The sequence below is a fragment of the Protopterus annectens genome, chromosome 3.part1 (genome assembly GCF_019279795.1).
Source record: "Protopterus annectens isolate FY-2018-M chromosome 3.part1, PAN1.0, whole genome shotgun sequence".
Lineage (NCBI taxonomy): Eukaryota > Metazoa > Chordata > Ceratodontiformes > Protopteridae > Protopterus > Protopterus annectens.
In genome coordinates, this window is record NC_056732.1 from 1,708,357,393 (window position 1) to 1,708,383,668 (window position 26,276).

The 26,276-nt window shown below is 35.8% G+C and overlaps 1 protein-coding gene across 1 annotated transcript in view; it reads right to left on the reverse strand.

Annotated features, from left to right (window-relative positions):
- Positions 1-7,639: 7,639 nt before the first annotated feature.
- The window catches only part of ADCK5 (aarF domain containing kinase 5), a 1,011,483-nt gene continuing 992,846 nt past the window's right edge, over positions 7,640-26,276 (reverse strand). The window contains exon 15 of the mRNA XM_044067719.1: positions 7,640-8,906. Within this exon, the coding sequence (XP_043923654.1) occupies positions 8,801-8,906 (106 nt within the window). The 3' untranslated portion in view covers positions 7,640-8,800. The remainder of the gene's footprint in view (positions 8,907-26,276) is intronic.

A 26,276-nucleotide genomic window follows, 5' to 3' on the forward strand; every position in this document is an offset into this window, starting at 1 on the left:
TCCAGAAGGCCAGGCAAATGATTTACTTCAAAAATCGTAGAAATTATGTGTGAAGGCTGCCAGCCTAGCTAGACAGAATTCTGTAGATAATTCTGTCATTTGTAAATATTAATATAAGTCACAGGCTTGTTCTCTTAAATGTAAGAAATTTGTGTTAAATATTGAACGTTAAAAATGTAACAACAGTGCACTCTGCTGGAAGAAAGCTGATAAGTTAAGCCTTGTGTGACTGATCGCAAACTCGGAGTTTTGATGTCTGGACCAGCAGATTCTATTGTTTTGAGACCAGAGTTAATTGCTAGATTTTACATATCTATCTTTAATTGCTGTGGTTTCCTGACCAGGTACAAGATCAAAGATATGTTAAGCTCCGAGTTTCTGTTAGCCTGTGAACCAAAGAAGAATGATATAATCTAAAATGAGTCAGCAGTGATGCATTATCAATTTAAAAGACTGTCTGAGAGAGCGTGTTTGGATTTTTTTCTAAAGCTGACAATTCACTAAGTACTCTGCTTTTGCTCTATCTTCATCTTCTTTCAGCAGCTCCCATTAGGGGGTCGCCACAGCAGAAAATCTGTTTCCATTTCTACCTGTCCTCTGCATCTAGCTCTGTTACATTAACCACCTGCATGCTCTCTCACCACATCCATAAACCTTATCTTAGGTCTTCCTGTTACCTGGCAGCTTCATCCTTTGCATCTTTTTCCCAATATACTCTGCATCCCTCCTCAGCACATATCCAAAAAATGTAATCTTGCTTCTTTGGCTTTGTCTCCAAACCTTCCAACCTGGCCTGACCCTCTAATATACTTATTCCTAATCCTGTCCAGCCTCATCACACCTAGTACAAATCTTAACATCTTTAACTCTGCCATGTCCAGCTCTGACTCCTGCCTTTTTGTCAATGCCACTGTCTCCAACCCATATAACATATCTGGTCTCACTACCCTCTTGTAAACCTTCCCTTTCACTCTTACTGGTACTCTTTTTGATTGGCCCATATACCGGTATACCAGCCAATCAACACATTGCAAAATGGAGCTCTGTACAATGCGGAACTGCTTGCTGTTCTGCATTGAACAGAAGAGGGTCTGCTGTGCAAGTTTTTGATTGGCTCATATACCGGCATACGGGCCAATCAAAAATCGCCAAACAGGGAGCTACTTGTCTTTAATGCGGAACTGCAATGTTCCGCATTAAAGACTAAAGACCTTCTTTTTTTTTTTTTTTGTCTTCACCTAATGTGAAAGACCTTTTGTCCCGGCCTGGCCAGTCAAGAATCTGTCAACCCTAAGAGGATAAAAAAATATGTGCTGGTATAATACCAGCACATATTTTTTCATCCTCTTTTTTGTATAACCAAATATGGTAACACTAATCTTAGCGACATTTCTTTGCCAGTATTTAAAATAAGTGTAGCCCAAGGTACATACTTCTACAGTAGAAGGTATAAATTCTGTGAATCTTAAGTCACCTAGAGCTGCAGGTACCTTGAAGATTGTTCCTGCCACTGTCTTTCATCTTAATGTGCCCACAGAGATCATTCACTCTAATGGAGCTCAGGAAGTTTGCACTGTAACTTCTAATGGGTGGAGCCTAAATCATTTCACAGAATTAAATTGTGTCCTCACATTTCAAACAAATGTTCACATCTCTGGAACCATAGGGGTTATGAAAGAAGTATAAATGGCAAAGTCTTCAGCACAAACTATTTTAGATTCTTTAGGTTCTAGGTCTTAAATCGAATTTTATAAATCAGAGTAAACATAATAACTATTACATTTGCAATATTTTGTAAACAACTTACAATATCTCAGCGAACACTCAAGTTACACACATACTGTTAGCAGCATTCTATTCAACTATCTGAGAGCTTTCATATGAGGCTAAGGAGTTCTGTCTGTGTTGCTTGGTTGTTGAGATATTTTGAAAAATGTGAAAAGTGTATCTGTACAAATTAATATCATTAAAACAACAGCTAATATCTCTTAGCCTGCACTAGAGACAGGTCAAATATTAATGCAGTTGAGTTTGCCATTGTGTAAGCTTTAAGATGAAATATTTTAAAACCTTGTACATAGCATGTTTTTTGGAATTATTGATGCAAATATGAATAACCATATTTGACGTCTTGAGGCGTCCGTAGGAGGTAACTGCAGATGCACCTGGAGGCAGCACTCGGATGTAATGAGTTAACACCATCATCAGATGTAATTTTAGTCACAGACCTGCAGTACTAAATAAGGCTTTTCTTTACTGTTTTGGGTATGTAACTCACATTTTGACAAGAGACTCAGCCCTGCAAGTTAAGTCTGCCCTGGCATCTAAACAGTATTCCCATGTTATATCACCTGGTGCCCGTAACAAATTAAAGCTATGTGTAAATGCTGCCATGGGTTACAAACATCATTTCAGATTGTCCCAAACTGTGTGATTTAAAATGGTCATTCCCCTGGAAGTATGACAGCACATGGTCTCTGGCTAGTCTTGACAAAGGAGGAGACGGATGTTCTTTTCTTTAAAATACTTTATTATATTTCATTAGAAAACCACAAATCCATTTACTGAAAAGTAACTTTCCATTATCCTCCTTATCTTAAAAATATTCGGCTTTAGCAAAAACACGTTTAGTTAATATTCTCAAAGTTAACAGAGTAAATATCAACTCTGTTGTTTATTTACATAGTACAGCAATTATACACATATGTTCTTCAAATATAGGAAAAGTGGAAAACCACAGTCAGTCAAAGTGGAGCTTCAATCCCCAGACAACACCAATAACAATATACGATAAGTACGACTACAGAAAAACAAGCAAGAGCACGGGAATACAAGTGGGCACAAGGCCCTCTAGAGTGAATCCAATCAATGGGCTGATGTTACGTTCTGCATTCTGTACCAGGTACAAACAAATCTCAGCACCTGCATTTGCACTAAACATTTTCATACAAAGTGCTAAGCTTATCCAAACAGATGCCCCACTTCATAACTCCTCTCAACCTAAGATAAACGGTGTAAGTTTTGATATTCTGGAATGAAACAGAAGGGGAAGACAGGACAAGAAGAGGAGTTTTTTGTGTTGGGAGTAGGGTTCAGAAAGTAAAAAAAAAGTCCATGGGTAACATCTGCGTAAGGTACTTGGTATAATAGTGAATTTTTGAGAAGAGGCCATTCTTCTACTTGCCACCTTGTGTTGCTTTTACCTGACAGCTTTAGTCAGCTTTACCCCATCCCTATGAAAGCCAGTGCTGGGTCTTGCATCAGTGTTGTATGCAGCCTTGGTTGGTGCATGAGTCACTTATATATACAGCCAACATCCTGGGACCTTTTTTAGCTGAGCCCATTGTAGTCTTTACAGACAAGTGAGTTGGTAGTAAAACAGTGTACTCTGCACAGCACAGAAAAATATATATAATTACTTAAACAGTAACTGTGTACAAATTTAACAAAGAAATTCTAATGAAACTATACAATTCCCATTAGGGATTGAGAAAGAATATCTTTACTATTACAGTGACATCTCCTCAAAGATCTTCTGTTTTAAGTACATCGGATAACTGTATTTATCTCTTTTTAGAGAAGATCACTGTAACAGTAAATTATAACATGTAAGTAGATTTACAAGCAGTGTTTACGTATCTGGGGGGTGAGCAGTTACAGAATCTCCTGTAATATGCCTGTGCTAAAATATGCCTGGCCACTGTTGTCTATTAAAAACTATCCCCACACAGCTGCCTTTAATAAGGCACCTAGAGCACAATATGCACATTTCAGTGTATTGGCTCCAGCTGTATCCTCTGTACCTGTTGTTTTATAACAAGTGGTAGTGGCAGTAGTACTAGTAGTACTATGAACCTATGTGTGCTAAATAATTAAGCATCCTAAAGCATACTTCTCAACTTCCTAGCACAGGAAATCTGGACACAGCCAAAAATAATGGGGGGACAAAGGCCCAAAAATATGGACAGATTTTAAACATTGCTCTTTTAAAGTTTGCAAATTGTTAGAATAACAGGATTTGTATTAGCATGCATTTTTTGAAGGATATGAAGTCCGAAACTCAAATGTACATCAATTAGTGAACATAATCCTCTGTGACTTGCCAAAAATCCATAAATTTCATGAGAAATAAACCATAAATATGAGGCAAAAATCTAGACAGTGAAATGCATGTCCTAAATGCAGGTGTGTGTATTTCTTACCACATTTACATAAGAGTATAGAAGATAAACTAAAAGGTAAAACTGACAAACTGCTATACCACCCCTGGTTAGATGCTGAAAAGTAGCTAGCAAGAGAAAATGCCTGTATATGCATTATATAAATTCCTTCTCTCTAAAGGACAATTATATATTCTAAAAGCTTTTTTTGAGCTGGTGGTTGTGATACTTTTAAAACATCAGGAAAGTATCATAAGGTGGTGGTTCTGTCAACTCTGTTGGGAGTATCATATTTCTTTATTTCTTATCAAATTGAGGGATTCCTTACAGGGGAGCTAATTATTTCACTAAACAAAATCCTGACATAACAAATATTTTCTGAAGCAACATTTGAAGACAGTGAAAAAGCTATTGTTTTCATCCGAATCATGACTGTCAGGAGAACCACATAAAAGTTCCCATTTTCATTGGATGACAGTGGGTGACCTCCTTTTCAATTTATTTTTACCTTCTTAAACTTCACAGGTGCTGGATCTGTGTCTTTCTATGGACAAACTGGGGGTACAATGAAAGTAGTATGTAGGTCCCTGCTGTTTCACCAGTTTCTTGCACTATATTAAAATATTAATTTGTAAACGTTTTACAGTCAAAGAATGGCTGCAATGTAACAGAAGTCAGATCAGGTGAAGTAATGTAGAGCCCATCTTTGTTAAATACTGTTGAAGTGCTGGGTTCATCTCCCACTGAAGTCCCTGGGTCTGGCATGCTCAAACAGTACCAACAGAGATACCAAAAAATATATGCAAGCAAGTTGTCTTTCGACAGCACCAAGCTTGGACAGAATTTTTTTTTGTAGTCTTTCTCCTGCCCTGCCTGCTGACTATCAGCATCCCCAAATGAGATCTGAGCACATTTGCCCCCCCCCCAAACAGAGGGGACTCCCCCAGTCTACCTGAGACAACAGCTAACCAGAGGCTGCAATCATCCAGCCAGGCACTAAGGTGATTTGTACCTCACCTCACTCCTCTGATTTAGCTGGAATACTGGGACGAAGAACACCTTCATCCCAGCAGTGGGATGGTCTGGCTTCATCGCCTCAGTGGGGCCACCTGCATAAAGGTGGACAATGACAGCCCTCAGGATTTAGAACTACCTGATATCCTTGCCTCTACAGCTGCTTCACTCTGTAAGATGTGGTTTGTGGAGCAATTGTAATGGCCAAACCCCCAACCTCTTGTGGCTGGCATGCACACTTACAACACTGTGGGGGGTTGCAATGCTTCCCTCAGTGAGCTGTGACATGGCAATTTTTGCAAGTTGACAGCATGTGGCTGCTACAGGGTTAAGCTCTGCGCACATTTTTGACTAATTATTAGAAATCTTTGTTGACCGGGCTGGTCCAACTGGATATATGTCCATTTTCAGCAGAGGCCCGGGGAGAAAAGCTCCACATGCAAGCATTTGTAATAACAGGTAAAACATTAAACATGGTTATAATATATATGTCAAAAATCATTCGATATTAAAAGGCAGAAGTTGAGAAAATAGAGATTGTATTTTGTTAAGAGTTTCTTAAAGCTAGAGAAAGTAAAAAAGAAAAAAAAAATTGCTAGTACCTAGATACCGGAGGAAAGGTAGTTATTTACAGCAGAAAATTTGAGAGTACCTAGATACCCAAGGTAATCTAGTCAGGGTTGCTACAGGGCAGAGCCAGTGGGTTTTGAGGTGTGTTTTGAGTTGGGATTTGAAGCAGGGAAGAGAGGAGATTGCTGTGAGATTGTGAGGAAGAGTATTCCAGGTTTTAAACAACCTGTATCTGTTTCATTAAAGTTTTGTTTGCTAGCAATTGAATGAATTATTTTTAAATGGACTTTTGGAAATTTGCAAACAAATTTCACTGACTGTTTTATCTTTAAACATATACGTCAACAGATACTGATACTGGGACTGGTTTACTTATTTGAATGGCTATATCAATGTATTATTTATGTTTAATTCAACCAAGTAATATTTGCTGTCTGGTAGCTGGCCGACTTATAAGCAATGTTTCTTTGTATATTATTGAATTCATTTTTAAGTGCTCCTTATGATGTATTTTTGATATTTTAATGTATTTTGTGAATTATTTGATTCAGTTTAAGTATTCAGTGTTTAGTTCTTGCTTTGTTAAATACTTTGGAAATAGCACTGCAGTAAACCTGAACCTAAACTACACCTGTACACTTCAGAGTATGCACACACTGTAATCTGACATCATCATCATCGATTAGGTGATGCCACCCACATACCTCTGATCCAGTGCTGTGGACCAGGCACCTGCACTTGCTAGAATTTGGTAGTACAGTGACAAGACTACCCACTTCCTCCAGGATGGGAAAGCTGGCACCAACCCATCACCCTTACTCACCCCATCAGGCTCCTCTACAACTCCTGATACTCGTACACAGGTCATATGGACCCCAGTTGGGGCGTTATCCTTCTACAACATGGAACGAGCCAGAATGTTGGTTTCCCTTATTATAAATTCATACCCCTGTATTTTGGAGCTGCTTGAACATTTACAGCCTCCTCAGTAGTAAACCAGAACTGGCAGATGTACAACTTTATGTTCCTTGGTTGCTTCATTTCCTTTGCTAAATCACACTGCTAATTTTAATAGACTTGTGCTTTTACTCGTCTTTTTTTTTTCTGAAAGATTCCCTTGCAATCTTTTAACAAAATTAAAACAATAAGACAATATATTATTCTTGAGGTGTAAAAATCGACCAACATCCTAACACATTTGAACTAAAATTTCATTTTAATTGAATATCTTGAAAGAGATGGCAAAATTGTCAAAAAGAATGGAAGAATGTTTCCGGAAACTCTGGCTACATAGTGTCCTGAACATCAACTAAGGTTATGTGGAGTGTTGATTAAGACCCCTTGTCGGTCTTCATAGGAGTACTACACATCTGATAAAATCTCTGGCTGGGAAAGAAGAGGAATATAAGGTGGGAATGCCCAAAAGTTATGACTTACTGTTACACTATCCCTCCCCAAAGCAGATACACAGGTGTGTGTGTGTGTGTGTGTGTGTGTGTGTGTGTGTGTGTGTGTGTGTGTGTGTGTGTGTGCTGGACGGGCATAGCCGGCCTTAGGCACAGGCCAACTAGGCAGCCGCCTAGGGCGCCGCTATAATAAGGGTACTTTTCCTGTATTTATTTGGTGCAGGTAGACCAGGATGGGGGCACTGGGTGGTGTGGGAGGGGGCACTGTGGAGCCCTTTTGCCTACGGCATCAGATGACCTAAGGCCACTCCTGTGGATGGGAGACACAAAAAAAAAAACAAAGAATATCAAATAAGGGTGAGAATACAGGAGTGGAGAGTTAAAAAGTTAACAGATCACTTCAGCAACATAAATTAAACGTTTAATCATTCATGCCTTCAACATAAAGATGTATTTCTCAACAGGGAAGCACTCCTGTCATACACTGTGTGAATTGCAGGGGGCATTTATTATTAATGACAAGCCATGATACTAAGAAGATATATTCAGCAGTAAGATTTAACAGAAGAAATGTGATAAAATAACATCAAATGTAGCAGCAAGTGATGTGTTGCTTACGCTTTCTCATTTAATTGCTTTTAATGCATTTTGGATAAAAATAATTTACAAGTCGTTCAGCTATGTCACGAAAGCCACCAGTGCAGTGGGATTCCATACCTCATTAGCCACAGTGCTAGCCACAGTTATGACTTAACTAGCCACACTAAGTAATGTTCCAACTGCTAAGAAGTGGCACTCAAGACAAACATCTACAGTAACAATTTTTTGCATCTTTCTCAGACAAATATGACCGGAAAATATATTTTTATTGGAAGGCTTAGCTTATGGTAAGAGGGTCACTGACAAAGCACCTGTTCAGGAAGTGCTCAGCTCCTTTAAAGATTAGGTCAGATTACGTGAACATACACCAGAATAAAAAAAATGGACAAGGGCAATCATATTAGGTTAGATTCGTGGAGTCCATCCTCCGATATCAGAAACATCGTTCCTCAAAAGAAATCTATATTGGACCCATGATCAAATCCTGATCTTCAGTTTAAGTGGCACCTTTCCTAAGTACCCTGCCTGTGACTTCTGATGAGGTTAATTTCAAACAGCAGATGTGTGACTAACACAGGGTCATGTTCCATCCTCAAAAGCCTGACATAGCCCCGATTCCTTCATTCTGTTCAAGCTTTCCATATACCCAATTTACAGTGAATGAAAAGTCCATCTCAAGTCTTGGACCTGTAATTCCCTTGCTTTGCTGCTTATGCTCAGGTAAATACACTGTACTTCCCTGACCCCAAGTCTATGCTTCATGTGCAGTTTCCATGATGCACAGGTTTCAATAGGAAGTCAAGCAGCAAGATGTCCTGAGTCAGCAAATGAAGATTACTGGGAACATTCTGAAACCCACAGATGAATCGATGTCATAAACCACCATGCAGGATACCAGCACTGGCATGACACTGCATATATTCATAATCTTTCAGCATCTGATAGTGTTTCTGAGAGCTGAGGTTCTGGATCTCCTGCCACAGCAACCAATCCTGTTAATGCAGTACAAGGCCATAACATGGCACTGGGTTTGATAAGCAATGGTGTAAGCTATGACTGGAGATAATCATAAATACGATCATCCTGTGGGAGAAGGCTGAAGTGAATCAGTAACCGCAGTATTGAGACAGTCACCTTCATCCGCAGAATCTCAAACCTGTGAAAAAAACAGATAACCCATTAGTCATCTGTTTTGCCATAACAGAAAACTAGTCCACAAAATCTAAATTTATATAGAGCCACAGTAATGCTCTAAAGTATTAACTTTTTAACTCCAAACAGACAGTAAAATTATTCATAATATCAAACTAAATAGGAGTTACGTTAGCAGCTCATTGTTTTTAAAACATTTCTTCACACCATGCAATTCTCAACTCTCATGCAATCCTTCTTTGAGCAGCTATTTTAAGGACATTTCATCTTAACACTCTTTGTAATACTTGCTTATCGGTAGTTAATTAATGAAAGTACAATGTGTGTTATATAAATTAGATCTGTGTCAGGCACTCACCATAACAAGACATATTCAACATGGTTTTCTTGACCTCAGTCTTTAGTGAACTGCAGGTTAATGGCAGACTTAGTGGCATTTCACCTTCTACTAAGATTACCATTACCCTGCAGTGCACTAAAGAGTGAGATCAGGAAAAGCATGTTCTGATGGCACATCTGTTCCGCCTGCAATCACAGCCCTGGGCACTAGAGAGAAGGGTGTTACAAACACAGGTAGTCAGTACTTGTGGTTCAGTACCATCAGGAACATCATGCTATGCTGGCACAGAGCTCTAGCTAAGCTGTCAGTTACTCCGAACAATGTCTTTTTCGGATTCCCCCTTTCCCTTTCCAGGCCAGCTGACTACCATTACATGAAAAAAACAAAAGGTCTCAGATCCATTTGAGGACAAAATTATAAAACAGATAAAATAGCTTCTTGGCAATCTAGAAGGAGTGGAAAATATCATAAACTGATGCAAGATCCTTGCTACAGTTTTGGAACTGAAAGTGTAGCAAGCAGCTTTTGACTAGAGCATATTAAATGCATTGACTTGCCCTTGTTATACAAACAGCTGCGTCAAGGCTATTACCTTACTGGGAGGACTACTGCAGGGACAGAGAGCATGGCATTCAAGTAATGCTTACACTAAAGTGCTGATTACATCCATTAACTGCTTATGCCAGCAGCAAACAACCCTCTTGCCCCACACTTGTTATGGGTCTGTGTAGGCAGATGCTACTATTCCTGCAAGAGCTACAGCCTTCAATTTCAGAGCCATGAGCTTCATTCTGTAGTGCTGCTGTTTCTATCTTATTCAGTTTGCCAACTGTGTGACTTTGAGCAAGTTATTTAACTATTAACTCCTCCCAGGATGCTTCTGAACAGAGACATTTGTGACTGACAAGTCAGTTTTCCTGGCTAAAAAATCTAAATAATAGGTCTGCTTTGACATTATAAAGTTAAGTACATCACCCCTGATCTACCACAATCTTACCTCTACTTGGCATGTGCCACAGTACATTTAACAAACTATAATGTGAGTCTCCAATGCTTGCACAATGTCGGGGCTCTAGCCCATACCCCTTGTCTCTACATATACCATACCCCTTGCCTCTACATATACCATACCCCTTGTCTCTACATATATCATACCCCTTGTCTCTACATATATATTACCTCCAAGATTGTATGAAAGAAGTTCAACAATGGACTGGTGTTTTATCTGAATTGATAAAAACTCAGATGTAATCTATACAGAGATTAGGGGTGTGAGGGCTTTGTTCCTACATTGTGAGGGTAAAGAGGGTACTGCCCCATTACAAAAAAACATTAAAGTAGGTTGTTCATGTAGATGAATTGCTGAAGTCTAAGGGAAGGCAGGACATGGCAGTCTGGACTGAGTGTTGGTAAGCCTGGCCATCAGTCATTCAAAGTAGAATCAAAATAATAACAAAAAAGCTCAAAATGTAAATGAGGAAAAGAGGCTGCGGTACATATTACAGCCAGCAACCTAAACGCAGTCCAGCTGGGTTCCTGTATAAGCAGTTAGTATATGCTGAGGAAGACAACTCGACAGGATACAAACACACTGAATTCACTACAGAACATTTTTGTAAAGGTTGCTGAAATCATGGGCAATGATAACTCCATACTTGCTCTGCTCCGACTTTGCCATACCCTTTAATACAATCAGCTTATGCTGGTATTACTGACGGCTAACTAAACAATGTAAATCCATACAATGTCTACTGGACACCTAGCTGGCTAACTGACCCAATCCACCTACTGTCACCTAATGCCAAGTCCCATATTACCTAGTGTAACTAAGCTTGTACAGGAATGTGGGATTGGAAAAGAAAAATAAATCATGAATCACCACTGATAGCTGACTAAACAATGGCTCACCAATGGTTGATGACGAAATAGTAAATGTGTCAGTGTCAGACAGGGGTCTGATGATCAGCAGGCAGTGGGGGCAAAAAAATGCAAAAACAAAGTCTTCAGTTAAAAATTCCAAGAAATGTAGTGTGGCTCTTTTTTGGACAAAATGTTCCTACCTCCTATCATATAAATGCCACATTCTTCCAAACTGATATTACCTTTAGAGACTAACTTACTACCATTTGACCATCATGTCTCTGCAACAGTTTGGGAATTCTTGGGAGGTCTCCTGATGGTGCAGACACAGTGTGTCTGCCTAAGCCATCAGTGACTTGAGTTTGGGAATGAACCTGAACCTCTGGTAGGGTTAAGTGGGTGGTGGTGGTGGTGGGGAGGATGAACCAGAAGAGTGGCCATCTCTCCTATCTTGGGGTAGAGTTCACAGAAACCTGTTGCCTAGGCGATCTTTGATGGAATCCAGGAACCTCTTAGGCCCTCTCAGGTTAATACAGGAATTGGTGAGGATGCCTTGACATCAATGCACTAGATGCTCCCCCAGATATGGACTATGACCCCCTCCCCACAAGAATGATGGGCTCCAGTTCTACACTTGCAACTCCCATTGAAATCCCTCAATCCAAGGGCCTAACTAAGAGTACAAAGATGTCATCTTCCAGAGGATTCAGGAAACCTACCCAACCTACCCGGTGAACAGTCACATTTAGGATACCTAATAAAGATTAACAGAGGGACCTGTGACTGGGTGAGTACAGGGACTACTGGGTACAGCCAGAGGCTGTGTGGGGTTAGGTTGATGTGAAAAAAGAAGGTTCAGAACTCCTTCTATCTGGTCCAATTAATTTCCAACGGCTTATCCTGTACCGGTAATAACATTTTAGTCATTTCAATGGGTAGTTTTCTAAGCATATTGTTCAACTAGACAGGCCTCAAAGATTCTTTTTTTATTAAAAAAGAAACATCTTTACTAAAATATCACTTATGACATAGGGGCAATCATACCTATATAAATGAAAACAAACCATATTGACATAACTTTGGTTGCAAACATTATATAACACTTATAATCTATCAAGTCACTGTCAAACATTACACAGTTCATTCAAATCCTGCCTTCTTTTAAACCTCATTCCTTGTCTGCATATATTGTTCCCACAATTTCCACTATTTTCTATGCAATTTGCTCCTACCCTTTTTTAAAGATCCCATTTTCAGTTGTTTTATCTCTGTTACCGTATTCACTATAACAAGAAGAATAGCCCAGAGATCCTGTAAATGTATTACATATATTTCGGAAATATTATGAAAACTTGTATAAAAAACAGAAGTGGAGAAATCAAGCAAAAGGACAAATGGAAATACTTATGGAAGACTTAAATATGCCAAGGTTAGAGGTAGATGAGGTTCAACAATTAACATTTAAGATAGGAAGAGATGAGATAAAATGGCGATGGATAACCAATCTGCAGGAAAGTCTCCAGGAACAGATTGTATTCCAGTAGAAATTTGGAAGCTACGAGGGAAGAAAGTGATAAAGATCTGGAAGGTTTTGTTTAACAGTGCTTTAAAAGGAGGGGAGGAACCAGCATCCTAGAAAAAAGCTAAAAGGCTATAATACCTAAGATGGTAAAGACCCATCAGATCCAGATTCATACTGGCCCATTTCAGTTTTAAACCTTGACTATAAACTGTTTATGTCTATAATGGATAAAAGAATGGCAAAGGTGATGTCAAAATTGGTAGGTGTGGATGTGTGTTGTTTTTTGGAGGGGAGGCAAGCATTTGAAAACACGAACAGAACAATGATGATCCAGAGGGAAGCAGGATGTAAGAATAATATCACTGTTGGTGAGTACACTGGAATTTCATGGGTAGGCAATGGAAGAATGTGCATTTCCTTATACAATAATAAGGTTAATTAGAAGGCTAGATGAGGGATCAGAGGCAGAAATCAAAGGGGGAGGGTTCATCTCTAAGTTGTGTCTGAACAGAAGAATCAGGCAGGGGTGTCCTCTTTTCCCTTCCTAATTTGTGTTATATTTAGACCCACTGGCAAAGAAAATAAGGGACTCAGAAATTCAAGGAATGGTGGTCAAGAAAAGTTTGCTTTATTTGCAGATCATATTATTTTATACCTGATGGAACCAGAAAAGAACATCTCAGAGTTATGGAACATTCTGAGACAGTTCCGGTTTTTCAGGAAACAACTTGAATGAAAATAAGACAAATGCTATAGGTATAAACAATTTACCCACACATGATTTGGTTTAACAATACCTACATTTTTGGGGATGTGAAAAATGAAGTATTTAGGAGTATTGATTAAAAAGGATTCTGTTACGGCAGCTAGAGATATGTGGGAAGAGACTAAACAAAAGAGTATAAAAACTGAGAAACTAGAAGGTCTTGCAAGATATACAAGCAGTAAAATGATTTTAGTCCCTTTAGTTTTACACACAGGTCAGGCATATTTTTATCAACCAGAGGAAAAGTTGTGGCTGGTGTTTTTTTTTTAAACAAGAAACATCTTTAATAAATTATTACATATGATATAGATAATCTAAAATTTATATAAAAGAAAATAAGCCATATCAACACAACCTCAATTGCAGACATTAGGGTTCCTATTAGAACACTGAACGCTTGAAATGTCAAATGTCATATGGTCGACACCATATGATCGACATTTCAAGAGTTCGAAGGCTAAATGTAATGGCACCGTATGGTGCAGAATGGGAGAATTTCCCTTTTCTGCACTGAAGTGCGGTCTCCGAGTTGGTATATTTAAGTAGGGGGTGTGTGGGGGTGCAGGGTAGGGGGGCTTGCCCCCCCTGCTCACACCGTTAAGGTATGTTTTTCTTTTTTTTTTTTCTATTTATTGTATATTTGATCTTTCAGACTTCGACCATATGTTGTCGAACATATGACATTCGAAGTTTTGAAAGTTTGAATATATAATATAGGCCCCAAACATTATACATTACAAATTATACATTTTTTTTCTTTTATGATTTACTTTGGTTTTAGATATATATATATATATATATATATATATATATATATATATATAGGTTATATACGTTCATACTAGGTTAACTGCCCTTGTGGGCCATTTTTAAGCCTAGCCAGTTACCCCATGTAAGAATCAAACCCTGCACCTTGTGTCTGTAAGGTGAACACCTTAACCATTATGTCACCCTCCCACCACTAACACATTACATTACAAATTATGCCAACACAACTGTAGCCACAAACATTATACATCACATATATCCAGTCGTTATCAATCAGTAAACAGCTCATTCAAATCCTGCCATCTTTTAAACCTCATTCCTCCTCTGCAGGTATTGATCCTACAATTCCCATTTTTTCCTATGTAATTTGCTCCTACCCTTTTCTAAAGATCCCAGTTCCAGTTGTTTTACCTCTGTCACTATCTTCGCTACTTCCAGTAAAGCTGGTTTACACTTTGATTTCCATTTTCTAGTAATTGTTTCTTGGCAGCCATTACCAAATTCTGCACCACAGCTCAAAAAAAAAATGTCCTTAGTTACACCAATTTCCTCACCAAGTATTTCTGCCAGAGCAGTCTGCATGGAATCTAAGTCTGCCAACTCATTACACTCCCAGAAAATATGTTCCCAGTTGCATCTTTCTCGACCATCATACCTCCAACATTTGCTGTCTACTTGAGGAAAAATTCTTGCTAGTAGCCTCTTAGCACTCCATCCATATCTACCATTATTGTCTTTTTTATCCTCATCTATTACTATTGGAACTCCTTTTGTAATTATAAGTACTCGTATTTTCCTTTATCCCAGACAGTCAGCTGAACAACCATCCAGTAAATCTTTATTTATTTTACAGTTTGTTTACCGGGATAGTCCATTGGGCCAAGAAGAACCCATTTTCAATTGACTCCCGGGGCGAAAAGCTCCATGAACAACATTATAATATGAAGACAATGCATTTACATTTATGTAACACTATTGAAGGACGATGGTATTACTCAACTTGACAAAAAATCCATGATTGCAGTGAAAATACAGTCAAAAAAAGCAAAAGGTAAAATTACACACACACACACACACACACACACACACACACATAAATAAGTCACTTAAAATAAGTAAAGTCCATTGGTGCATATTCCTGTTAGATTTGTTACAATGTGAAATAACACAGAGTTGACATTACAGTTTTACATGAAATCTTAGCAAAGTTAAAGCAGGATGGGGGATAAGAGGTGTTAATTGTTGGATGTAAGAAGGGTGGGACAATAAGAAAAAAAAAGATATTTCTTTTTTTTTTTAAGCATCTTTATTCAATTATCACTTGTGACATAGACAAATTTACATTTATATAAAAGTAATCAAACTGTATTAAGAAGGTCGCGTTTACAAACATAATTCACATATTTTGCTATAAATCATATAACCTAAACAGCATTACATAAATTATTCAATTTGTGCCTTTGTTTTTAAACAAGAAAACTTTTTATTAAACCATCACTTACGACATAAGCAATTATACACTGATGTAAATGAAAAACAGCCACACTGACACAATCCTAGTTGCAAGCAATTTAGATCACAAAACATACTGACATACTCCCATTTGCAAGCATTATACATCACTTATAATCTACCCATTCATTTTCAGTCAAACATTAAATAGCTCATTTAAGTCTTGCCTTCTTTTAAACCTCATTCCCTTTTGTATATATTGTTCACACAATTCTCATTTTTTCTTATGCAGTTTGCTATTACCCTGTTCTAAAGATCTCAATTTCAGTTGTTTTATCCATGTTACTATATTCACTACTTCTAGTATAGTTGGTTTAGATTTTGATTTCCATTTTCTAGTAACTGCTTTTTTGGGCAGCCACCATAATCAGACACAGCAAGGCCTTATCTTGTCTAGGCAATTCCGATTCTGTATCACAGCTCAGAAAAATCATCTCGCTCGTCACACCAATCTGCCCACCTAGCATATCTGACAGTGCATCCTGCAGGGAATCTTTAAAGTCCATCAATTCACCGCACTCCCAGAAAATATGTTCCCAATTACCTCTATCTTTCCCATCACACCTCCAACATTTACTATCTACCGCAGAAAAAATTCTCTGGAGTCTACTTGGGGTATAAAAATATCTATGTAAACATTTCCAAGCAAAATCCTAAATCTTCTACATTTTGTTGCCTATGCGGGAGACATATATATATCCTCCCATTGTTTCTTTGTGATTTGCTTATCCAGTCTCTCCTCCCAATCTTTTTTAACCTCCTCTGATTAGTTATCATGCAATATTTTGTATGCTCTGCTAATTATTACTTTTTAACGGCAGCTTCTGTTCTAGATTCTACTAAAAACTCTACCAATGCTGATCTTTCATTTAGTACCCCCTATTTCTTTCTTGTTGCCTATACTCTGATATCAATCCTTGATAGGGAAGGCAGTCTCTAACCTGCAGCCCAAACAACTTATTGCTGTCTTCCTACTGTAGCTTTCCCCTTCTCTAATTATTTGCTCCCAATACCTTGGTTCCTTTTTCATTTTTCTCCAATAAATTCCAGCCTCCTCTTGCCTATTGTCTATATCCATAATTGCAGTCATCTCTAGCATCATAATCTCCTTTCCCCACTCTTGTGTTGGTTTACTGCTACTTTACAGATATAATATTCCGAATGATTACTGTTTTTCTCCTTAAAGGCCTGCGTCCAAAATCTCTCCTTGTTTCTTGAGCTTCCCCCCATTTCATCATCATCCCCTTCCACTTTGAATTATAGTTTTCTGCTTGTGCTATGTATAGGAGCCTTAACCATGTGGCTCTGAAATACCCCTTCAAATCAGGTAATCCCAATATGCCCTGTTCTACTGGAAAGAATCCGCTTATCCCACTTGACTCTTGCCGTCTTCCTCTCCCAGATAAAGTCCTTCTGCTCTTTAATAATTTCTATCCAACCTTCTACTTTGGTTGATAAAAATATGCCTGACCTGTGTATACGACTAATGGGACTAAAAACTGCATGTATACTACTCTCCATATCCATATAACAAAGCTTCCATTTTCTCAGTTTTTGTATTATCTTTTGTTTAGCCTCTTCCTATAATCCTTAGCTGCCACACTAGAATCATTTTTTAATCCATACTTCTAAATGCTTAATTTTATCATGTCCCCATAAATATGAGCATTGCTGAACCAGTTCATATGTAGGTACATTATTGCCTTTGTTTTGGCTTCATTCATTTTGTATCACGAAAAGATGTGAAACTGTCTCAAAATGTTCCACAATACGGTAATGTCCCTTTCTGGTTATGTCAGTTATAAAATAATATCATCTGCAAATACAGCCAGCGCTTTCACTCTCTCGTCCTAAGGGCATCATCAGAGTACAAATTTTAGAAAAAACATCATCCCTTAAATACAGATACTACATAATTAGTTAATTATATAATAATATAATCAATCAATTATACAATATTCTAATTAAAAAGATAGAAACCCTTGTCTTTTAAAGTGAAAGGTCTGATTAAAATAAACATGGACATAAACTAGAGCGTAATATATAAAACTAACAGTATTGCACATAATATGTATATCTAAATAGTACATGTAAGAAAGGAGCGTATATTTAAAAAATAAAACCATACTAAATGTATAATGTATGACAATAAATATAGAATTGTTATAATTTATAAACATAGAAATTTCAAGTTGAATGAAAATTATTTGGATGTTGTTTAAATATTGTTCAATTAAAATTAAAATTATTATGTTATTTAAATACTATAAGCATGTTTTTTATATAAAACTACTGTGTTGATAATAAATAAATTGTAGTATAAATATAAGAATTAAATAACATATAAGAAATTTCTAAAATTGTATAAAAATTGTATAAAAAATTCTATAAAGATAATCAATTAAAATAAATGTTAACAATCAATTAATTAATAAGACTACTATATTTGTTAATAAATCTTAAATATTGATAAATGTTAAATAACTTAAATAGTTTGCCATAGAACAAGTGATGTATGATGCTAAAACTAAATAAATATTGACATATAATATTATAAAAACTTGTTCAATGTAGTTTATGAAATATATACTTTCACTACAAATAATAATCAATTGTATAAAAACTTGTAATAATTGTAAAATATATTTGAGAAAATATATTAAAAAATATTAAAAAATATATGATTATGTATAGACTTTAAATAATTAAATATAAGTAAGTTTGAATAAATTTGGTGGCTGAAAAAATTACTAAATGAACTGTGATTTAAGCTTTAGTATACTAGCAATAGAAATTTGATCGTTGATTCCTGGATCTTTACTTGCATTTAATCTAAGTTGCCAAAGGCATTCTTTAGCTTCTAATAGACTTTTAGTGTCACCACCTTGTTGTGCTTTAGTGTAAACAATTCTATCGATGACAAAAAACAGGAAGTTTTAAAATTAACGCAACCAATGCTGTGATTGTATAGAGCACTAGTCTGCTTGTGATTTCTAATATCGCTCACATGCTCGATAATTCTTGTTTTTAATTTTCTGTTCATTTTCCCTACATAGAACGCTTGACATGCTGTGCAAGTAGCTACGCATACTACCATAACTGAATTACAGTCGCATACTCCTGGACATCTGATGGTCTTATCATAGTTAGTAATTGAGAGGTATGGTCCATTATTAATGGATCTACATAGGCGGCATGCACCACATTTATTCATCTTAGATTTCATAAACAGTTCATAGTTCATACAATTTTCAAATATACTTTTAAGACATTGTCCTTTACTCAACGTAACCTTGGGTTTATTTCCTAGAATATTTACTAATTCTTTATTAGATACTATGATAATATTCCATGAGTCATATACCCCTTTGACAATTTGATCTGATTTTTCATTGAAAGGAATGACCAAAGTGTCATGTCCTATACCCTTAGATTTAGAAACTTCTTTTGATGTTAATCCATGTCTTAAAATAGGTTTATATAAAACCAATCTATTCATCAAAATATCCTGACCCATATTATGAACCAAATCTACTGGGTAGGCTCTACTTGTAAATATGTTTTGTAATTTTTCAAGTTCCTTTCTAAACATATCATCATTACTCACTATCCTAGACAACCTCACCATCTGTCCTTTTACCAAATTTCTTTTCTGATGGACAGGGTGACAACTGTCAAAGTGTAAAAATGAATTGGAGTATGTCTTCTTCCTGTATATACTGGATTCAAATTTGTTGTCTTTCAAGGTAATTGTAATATCCAAAAAGTTAATTGTATTATTAGAAATATGACTCGTGAATTTTAAGAAATCTGTTGTTTGTCCTAAATATATAATAAATTCATTAAACTGTGCCTCAGTACCTCTCCAAAAAATCAAAATATCATCCAAATAACGTAAATATAATAAGATCTTACTCCAATAACTACTAGTAAACACATATTCAGATTCCCATGCTGCCAGAACTAAATTAGCATAAATAGGGGCACATTTTGCACCCATAGCCACACCTTTTTGTTGTCTAAAATAACTACCGTTAAAATAAATAAAATTATTTTCCAAGACTAATTCTAACATCTCAGATATCAGTCGGTTCTCAGTACTGTTATTTTGTTTATGTGTATTAAGGCATGCTTCAAACAACTCAATGCCTTCCTGATGTGGAATCACAGTGAAAAGATTGATTACATCCACAGTAGCCATCATAAAGTCAAAGTTAACATCAACATTGTTAATAAATTGTCTTATAGAATCAAGACAATGCCATGAATCTCTTACAATGTGTGGTAGTCTTGTTAACATATCTTTACATTTAAAATCAATGTAAGCCGCTAAAGCTTCGGTCTTCGAACCTATTGCCGAGACTATTGGTCTAAACGGTGGATTATCAGTATGTTTGTGAATTTTGGGAATTCCGAAAATAGATGGTATTTTAGGGAATGCCACAAAAATATACTGATAAACCATGGAATCAATCCTTCCATCCATTAAGTATTCATAAATTAACCAATCAATTTTACTGTAGGCTTTATTTTCTTCATGCCTACTAACCTTTTCATAGGTTGCCTCATCATCTAAAAGTGTGAGCATCCTATTCTCATAGTCAACATTTAACATAATAACCACCCCACCACCTTTATCTGGTTTCATGATTCTGAATTTATCAGAACTTGTTAATTCCTTTAAACAAAATTTTTCAGATGATGTTAAATTATACTTGAAAATGTTCTTCTCATTTAACGTTCTTCTAATATGTATCTCACAAAGTTTTTCAAAAACTTGTATCAAGTAATTCTGGGGTGGGATGAAGGTACTATGACGCTTTAGTGTAAAATTGTGGGAATCATGAGACAAAACATTTGAGTCTTGAAAAAATATTTTCAAGTTTAAGAGCCTAGTATATGTTTTTAAATTTATTAAAACTTTACCAATATCTAACTTAAAATTAGGGACAAAAGTGAACCCTTTACTAACAAATCCAAATACTTATTGTCAAAATTCTTTTTAGTGTAATTATATAAATTAAAACCCAAATGTGTGACAATTTGGCAGTCAAACAAATTCCGAGTTACTACCTCATGTTGACGTAAACTCGTAGTGTTTGAATTTTCAATATTAATAAATTGTTGTGCTTGAATTATAGCTTCAGTGAATTATTAACTGCATCAACAATATCATGATCAATGTGATGATCAATTTCAGTTAATGTCACCATCTGGACATTCTCGGGCCTCGATTGTTGTAATTCCTTGGAATATATTGATTGTAACTGCCCTGTCTCTCCCTTATTCTTTCCGACCTTCTTAATGTAGGCTGGTCTAAAAAATCTGAATCTAAACACTCATCATTGTGATTAATATTAGTACCATTACTTCAGTGTGTGTTGTCCTGATTATCAGTTGAATTAAACCGATTTCTAACTCTATCAACACTAAAATTAACATGGTTCTGACTAATACGCTTCATGTTTTTGTACTCTCTAAAGTGCACATACGCTCTATTGTTTCTGTAATCATGACTATCTCTCTCAATCTTGATATTTTTGATTTCCAGGCCTTTATTAATATATCTGTCCATATCTTTAAAAATGTTTTGCATTCTGAATTTATTATGCTCAAATAATAAATCCGTCTTAATATCATTATCTAAACCACATAACCTTTCCTTTAAAACTTGTAACTTATCTGTATTATTACGAATAATAAGTTTCAAAAGTTCCAACCCAGTTTTATCAAATAATTGTATCAATTCAGTAAAAAATTGTGTACCCTCCAAAAAAACATTAGGCAATTTAAATATACGTAGTCCCTTTGGGACCTGTTTTAACTCCAAACAGCGTTCAAAGAATGCATTGTCCATCTGTAAAGATTTAAAATTCTTTAATGTTTTTTCAAACTCAGTAAGACGTGAATTCAAAGTACCCAAGTCCCTTGTTACTACTGAACCATCTCTGTTTAATGAAGGAGCAGAAAGAAAATCATGTAAGTCCAAGTTCCTGTCCAAGTGAATATTTCTGTTCATGTCCCCACGTCGTGCTGTCTTATTTTGACCACTGTTGCGTCTATTGTCTGTATTAGAGTCAGTGTTAGAAGATGCACCAACTATACATCCTCTGTCTTGCATCACCACTTGCTTGAGAGGACTTTTAGAACATTGTCTTGCAACACGCCCATGTGAACTGGTGTTGGGCGTTGAATGCAGGGTAAGAAGTTGTTCCTGTGATTCCGTGATGAACAATTCACCTTCAGTCCCTGCATTTTGTTGTTGATCATGTAATGCTTTAATAAATATCAAATATATTTTACAATTATTACAAGTTTTTATACAATTGATTATTATTTGTAGTGTAAGTATATGTTTCATAAACTACATTGAACAAGTTTTTATAATATTATATGTCAATATTTATTTAGTTTTAGCATCATACATCACTTGTTCTATGGCAAACTATTTAAGTTATTTAACATTTATCAATATTTAAGATTTATTAATAAATATATTAGTCTTATTAATTAATTGATTGTTAACATTTATTTTAATTGATTATCTTTATAGAATTTTTTATACAATTTTTATACAATTTTAGAAATTTCTTATATGTTATTTAATTCTTATATTTATACTACAATTTATTTATTATCAACACAGTAGTTTTATATAAAAAACACGCTTATAGTATTTAAATAACATAATAATTTTAATTGAACAATATTTAAACAACATCCAAATAATTTTCATTCAACTTGAAATTTCTACGTTTATAAATTATAACAATTCTATATTTATTGTCATACATTATACATTTAGTATGGTTTTATTTTTTAAATGTACGCTCCTTTCTTACATGTACTATTTAGATATACATATTATGTGCAATACTGTTAGTTTTATATATTACGCTCTAGTTTATGTCCATGTTTATTTTAATCAGATCTTTCACTTTAAAAGACAAGGGTTTCTATCTTTTTAATTAGAATATTGTATAATTGATTGATTATATTATTATATAATTAACTAATTATGTAGTATCTGTATTTAAGGGATGATGTTTTTTCTAAAATTTGTACTCTGATGATGCCCTTAGGACGAGAGGGTGAAAGCGCTTAGTTCCATGGTGAAGTTTTCGTTGTTCTTGTGCTGGTCCTGTGGTGAAATAAAGACTTTTATGCTAATATCCAATGATTCGAGGTTACTGGAATTTTTTGAAAACTATTTCTCCCAGAATTTTCTTAAGCTCCATTATAGTAGTTTTAGTTGGACTATAAATACATGCCAGTGTAACCCTCCTCACTTGCTAGTAGCCCCCTAGCACTACACATCTGCCATTACCATCTTTTTTTCACTATCCTATTACTACTGGAGCTCCTCTTGCAATTAATATAAGTACTTCTATTTTCTTTTGTCCCAGATATTCAGCTGAATAACCATCCTGAAAACCTTTCTTTATCAAATTCACATATTCCAGTTCTTTCCAAGTGTGTCTCCTGTAGCACAACGATTGCACTCTACATTTTAATACAGTTCACTACTCTTTCTTTTTTTGCATTTATCTGTGAGATCACTAACGTTTAAAGGCATTACAGAAAGTATATTCTTGAGAAATTATTATTCCCACCTTTTATGTATAACAGTTTTTTTTGTTAAATGTCTAGTTACAGCTTTTTTTTGTTACATGCATGTACTGTTTGGCAGGTTAATCTTTTATACATCTGTTTCTTGTCATCTCCATTTGAGCCTATGTCACATCTTACAGGACTGTTTTTTCACTGAAAACCCTCAAAACACACACACATACACACTACCCCCTAAAACCAAATAACTTAACACAAAACTGTACATCTTCAAATATTGAAGTTTTACCCTCCTAATAGGAACAAATGTTCCAAACTGACAGCCACATAAACAGACTTGTTTAAAAGAAAGGTTATCTATGCTAAGACTCATGGTACAACCTGTGGTTCTATAAAGTGCTGTATGGATTTGTCTTATCTTTATTGCTGTGGTTTTTGTCTCACCTTTATAGGTCTCTCAGTTGGGAAACCACTTGCATGTTTAAGAAAACATTTTCTCCAAGCCATTTCTCTTTTTCAGATAGTCTGCTAGAGACATGAGAACCAGATACAAAACTGTTTACCAGGAAAAAAAGCCTTATAATATTCAATATTCTTTTTCATCTACTTGCTTTCTCTTAAGCCAATAAATAATAATCATCCTTAACCCAATCATTCCCCTATGCCACAGTGAGAAAATCACACTAGTCTTTCTTTTGCCATGCTCTTTTAATCAAATCTTTTTTTTGTACATTGCTGTGCCTAAATTTCTTAAAACTGAATAAGGAGAAAGAGACAAGAAGGGAAGAAAAAAGAAAGAAAAACAGGAGCACCTATTTATATTAGAATCAACACTACACTTAAAAATAACTGAAAAAAAACTTTGCTTTATAACATGCAAAGAAAATCATACACCAGTTAAACAGTACTATTATGAAAAAATGTTTCACTTACAGTTAACTTTCTCCCTCTCCTAAGTATTTTTCCAAACATTAATGACATGAAGTAGGATGTATACACTAGAGCCCCCCTACAACTTTTACAAAGTCCAAAAAAGTCCAATATTTCTAGATTTTCTTGTTCTGTCATGTTTCACAAACATAATTACTGCTCTGTAATACCACATTTGTCAGTTTCAAAGTTACTGCTTTTATTCTCCAAACGTTAATAACATGAAGTAAGGCATATGCTTTAGAGTCGTCCACAACAAAGTCCAAGAAAGTCCAACATTTTCAGATCTTCTTGTTCTCTACCTGTTCATCTCCATGTCTCAAACTACTTTATTTCCAATGTACTCTCCATTCTTCTAATCAACTCTTGTGCTTTTTTTTCCATCTCTCAAGCATTTTCCATTGAAACACTAGAAAAGTTTCACTGGCACAGTCTCTCCATGGTCTTTACTACCAAAAGAACAAGAAGTGGAACCTCCTTCTGTTTTACAGCTTACTTTTTGTTGGACAAACTTTTATATTCCTTCCTTAACATGTACTTCATCAAAAAGTGATTTTGTTCCTTCAGGTAAAAATATTTTGAAGATAGCTGGGTATGGCAGTTTGAATCTCATGTCTGCTTCTCGAGATTTCCAGAATAATGGAATAAATGTACTCCTTTTTTGCCTGGTGTACAATGAGTATTCATTCTCCACAAACACTCTGCTGTCTCCCAATTTTAATACTTAGTCCTTCTGCCACAGTTTTGTCAGAGTCAAGTCCTTCTGCTGGTCATATTGCATCTTTACCTTTAAAATTCTAGCTTGCTTCTCATAGCCAGGTTTGGAGCATGCAAACGGTGTTCCCTTTCAATTAACAATTTATATTGTGGAATACCAGTCCAGCTACTTATTTGTGCTTTCATAAAATTAATACTGTCCGTTTCTTCTAGCGTCTCAGGTTCAGCAGAAAATCTCACTTTCCCTACAAGATCTCTCTTTTAATTCTATTTTTTTTTAAACATCTCTTCTTGTTCAGTCTCATATTCATCCAAGGTTTTCTTTGCTTCGACCTCTGTGTTTTGCAGTTTTATCACCTTATCTGAATATCTGTTTAAAGCTTCTTCCAGTTTTGCAGCCTTTTATTGTTTGAGGTGATATACTCCACCAGAGTTTTGTTTATTTTAGTGAGGTCTCTGTGCAGTTGTCTTATACTTTCCTATAGGTTACTGGAAGTCATATCTGGAGTTTGCACTGCTTTTTGCCGAACAGCTTCAGTAGTTTTCCAAGTCAATGTTTTTTCATCGCCTTTTATAGCTGATTTTACTTCAGGTTCTCTCTATCTCTTTTTTCCTGGCATCCAGGCAGTGCACTTAATAGCCAGTTACTGAAATTTATCCAGAAATCTAGGTCCACTGGCTTTCTCGGCTAAGTTTCTTTTTTTACATTGGGAGAGCTACAATTAAGCTGTTACTCAATGTGCAGCCATCTTGGAGGTATTAAGTTGAAGACAGTAATTAATAGAGAGTTGAAAGATTTTATCTAGGAGGGGAAGAGTCAAGTGGGATAAGTTGATCTTCCAAATAGAACAAGGAGGTTTAGGATTACCTGATTTGAATGGATATTTTACAGGTACACAGTTAAAGCTCTTAACAACACAAGCTACAATTCAAAGTGGAAAGGGATGATGATGAAGTGGAGGGGGTTAATTCAATAAACAACTAAAGAGTGAGGATTTTGGATGGAGATCTTTAAGGAGAATAACAACAGTTATACAAAAAATTATATTCATAAAGTACAGAAAGTATACTAAGGATTAAACCAACAAAGGAATGGAGAAAGGAGACTCAGCCGATAGGTATAACTGCAATTAGGGATACAGAGAACGGCTATGAGAGGGATGAAATTTACTGGAGAAAACGTTCAGAAGAACCACGGTATTTGGAAAAAATAATTAGACAAGGAAAGTTAATAGAATGGGAGGAGGCCAAGAAGACATTGGGATTGCTGGCTGGTGATTGCATTCCCTTAACAGAGACTGATATCAGACTATAGACAATGAGAAAGGGATAGAAGAATCCTAAATGAAAGACCTGCAATGGTTGAGTTTTTAACTGAATCAAGAATAGA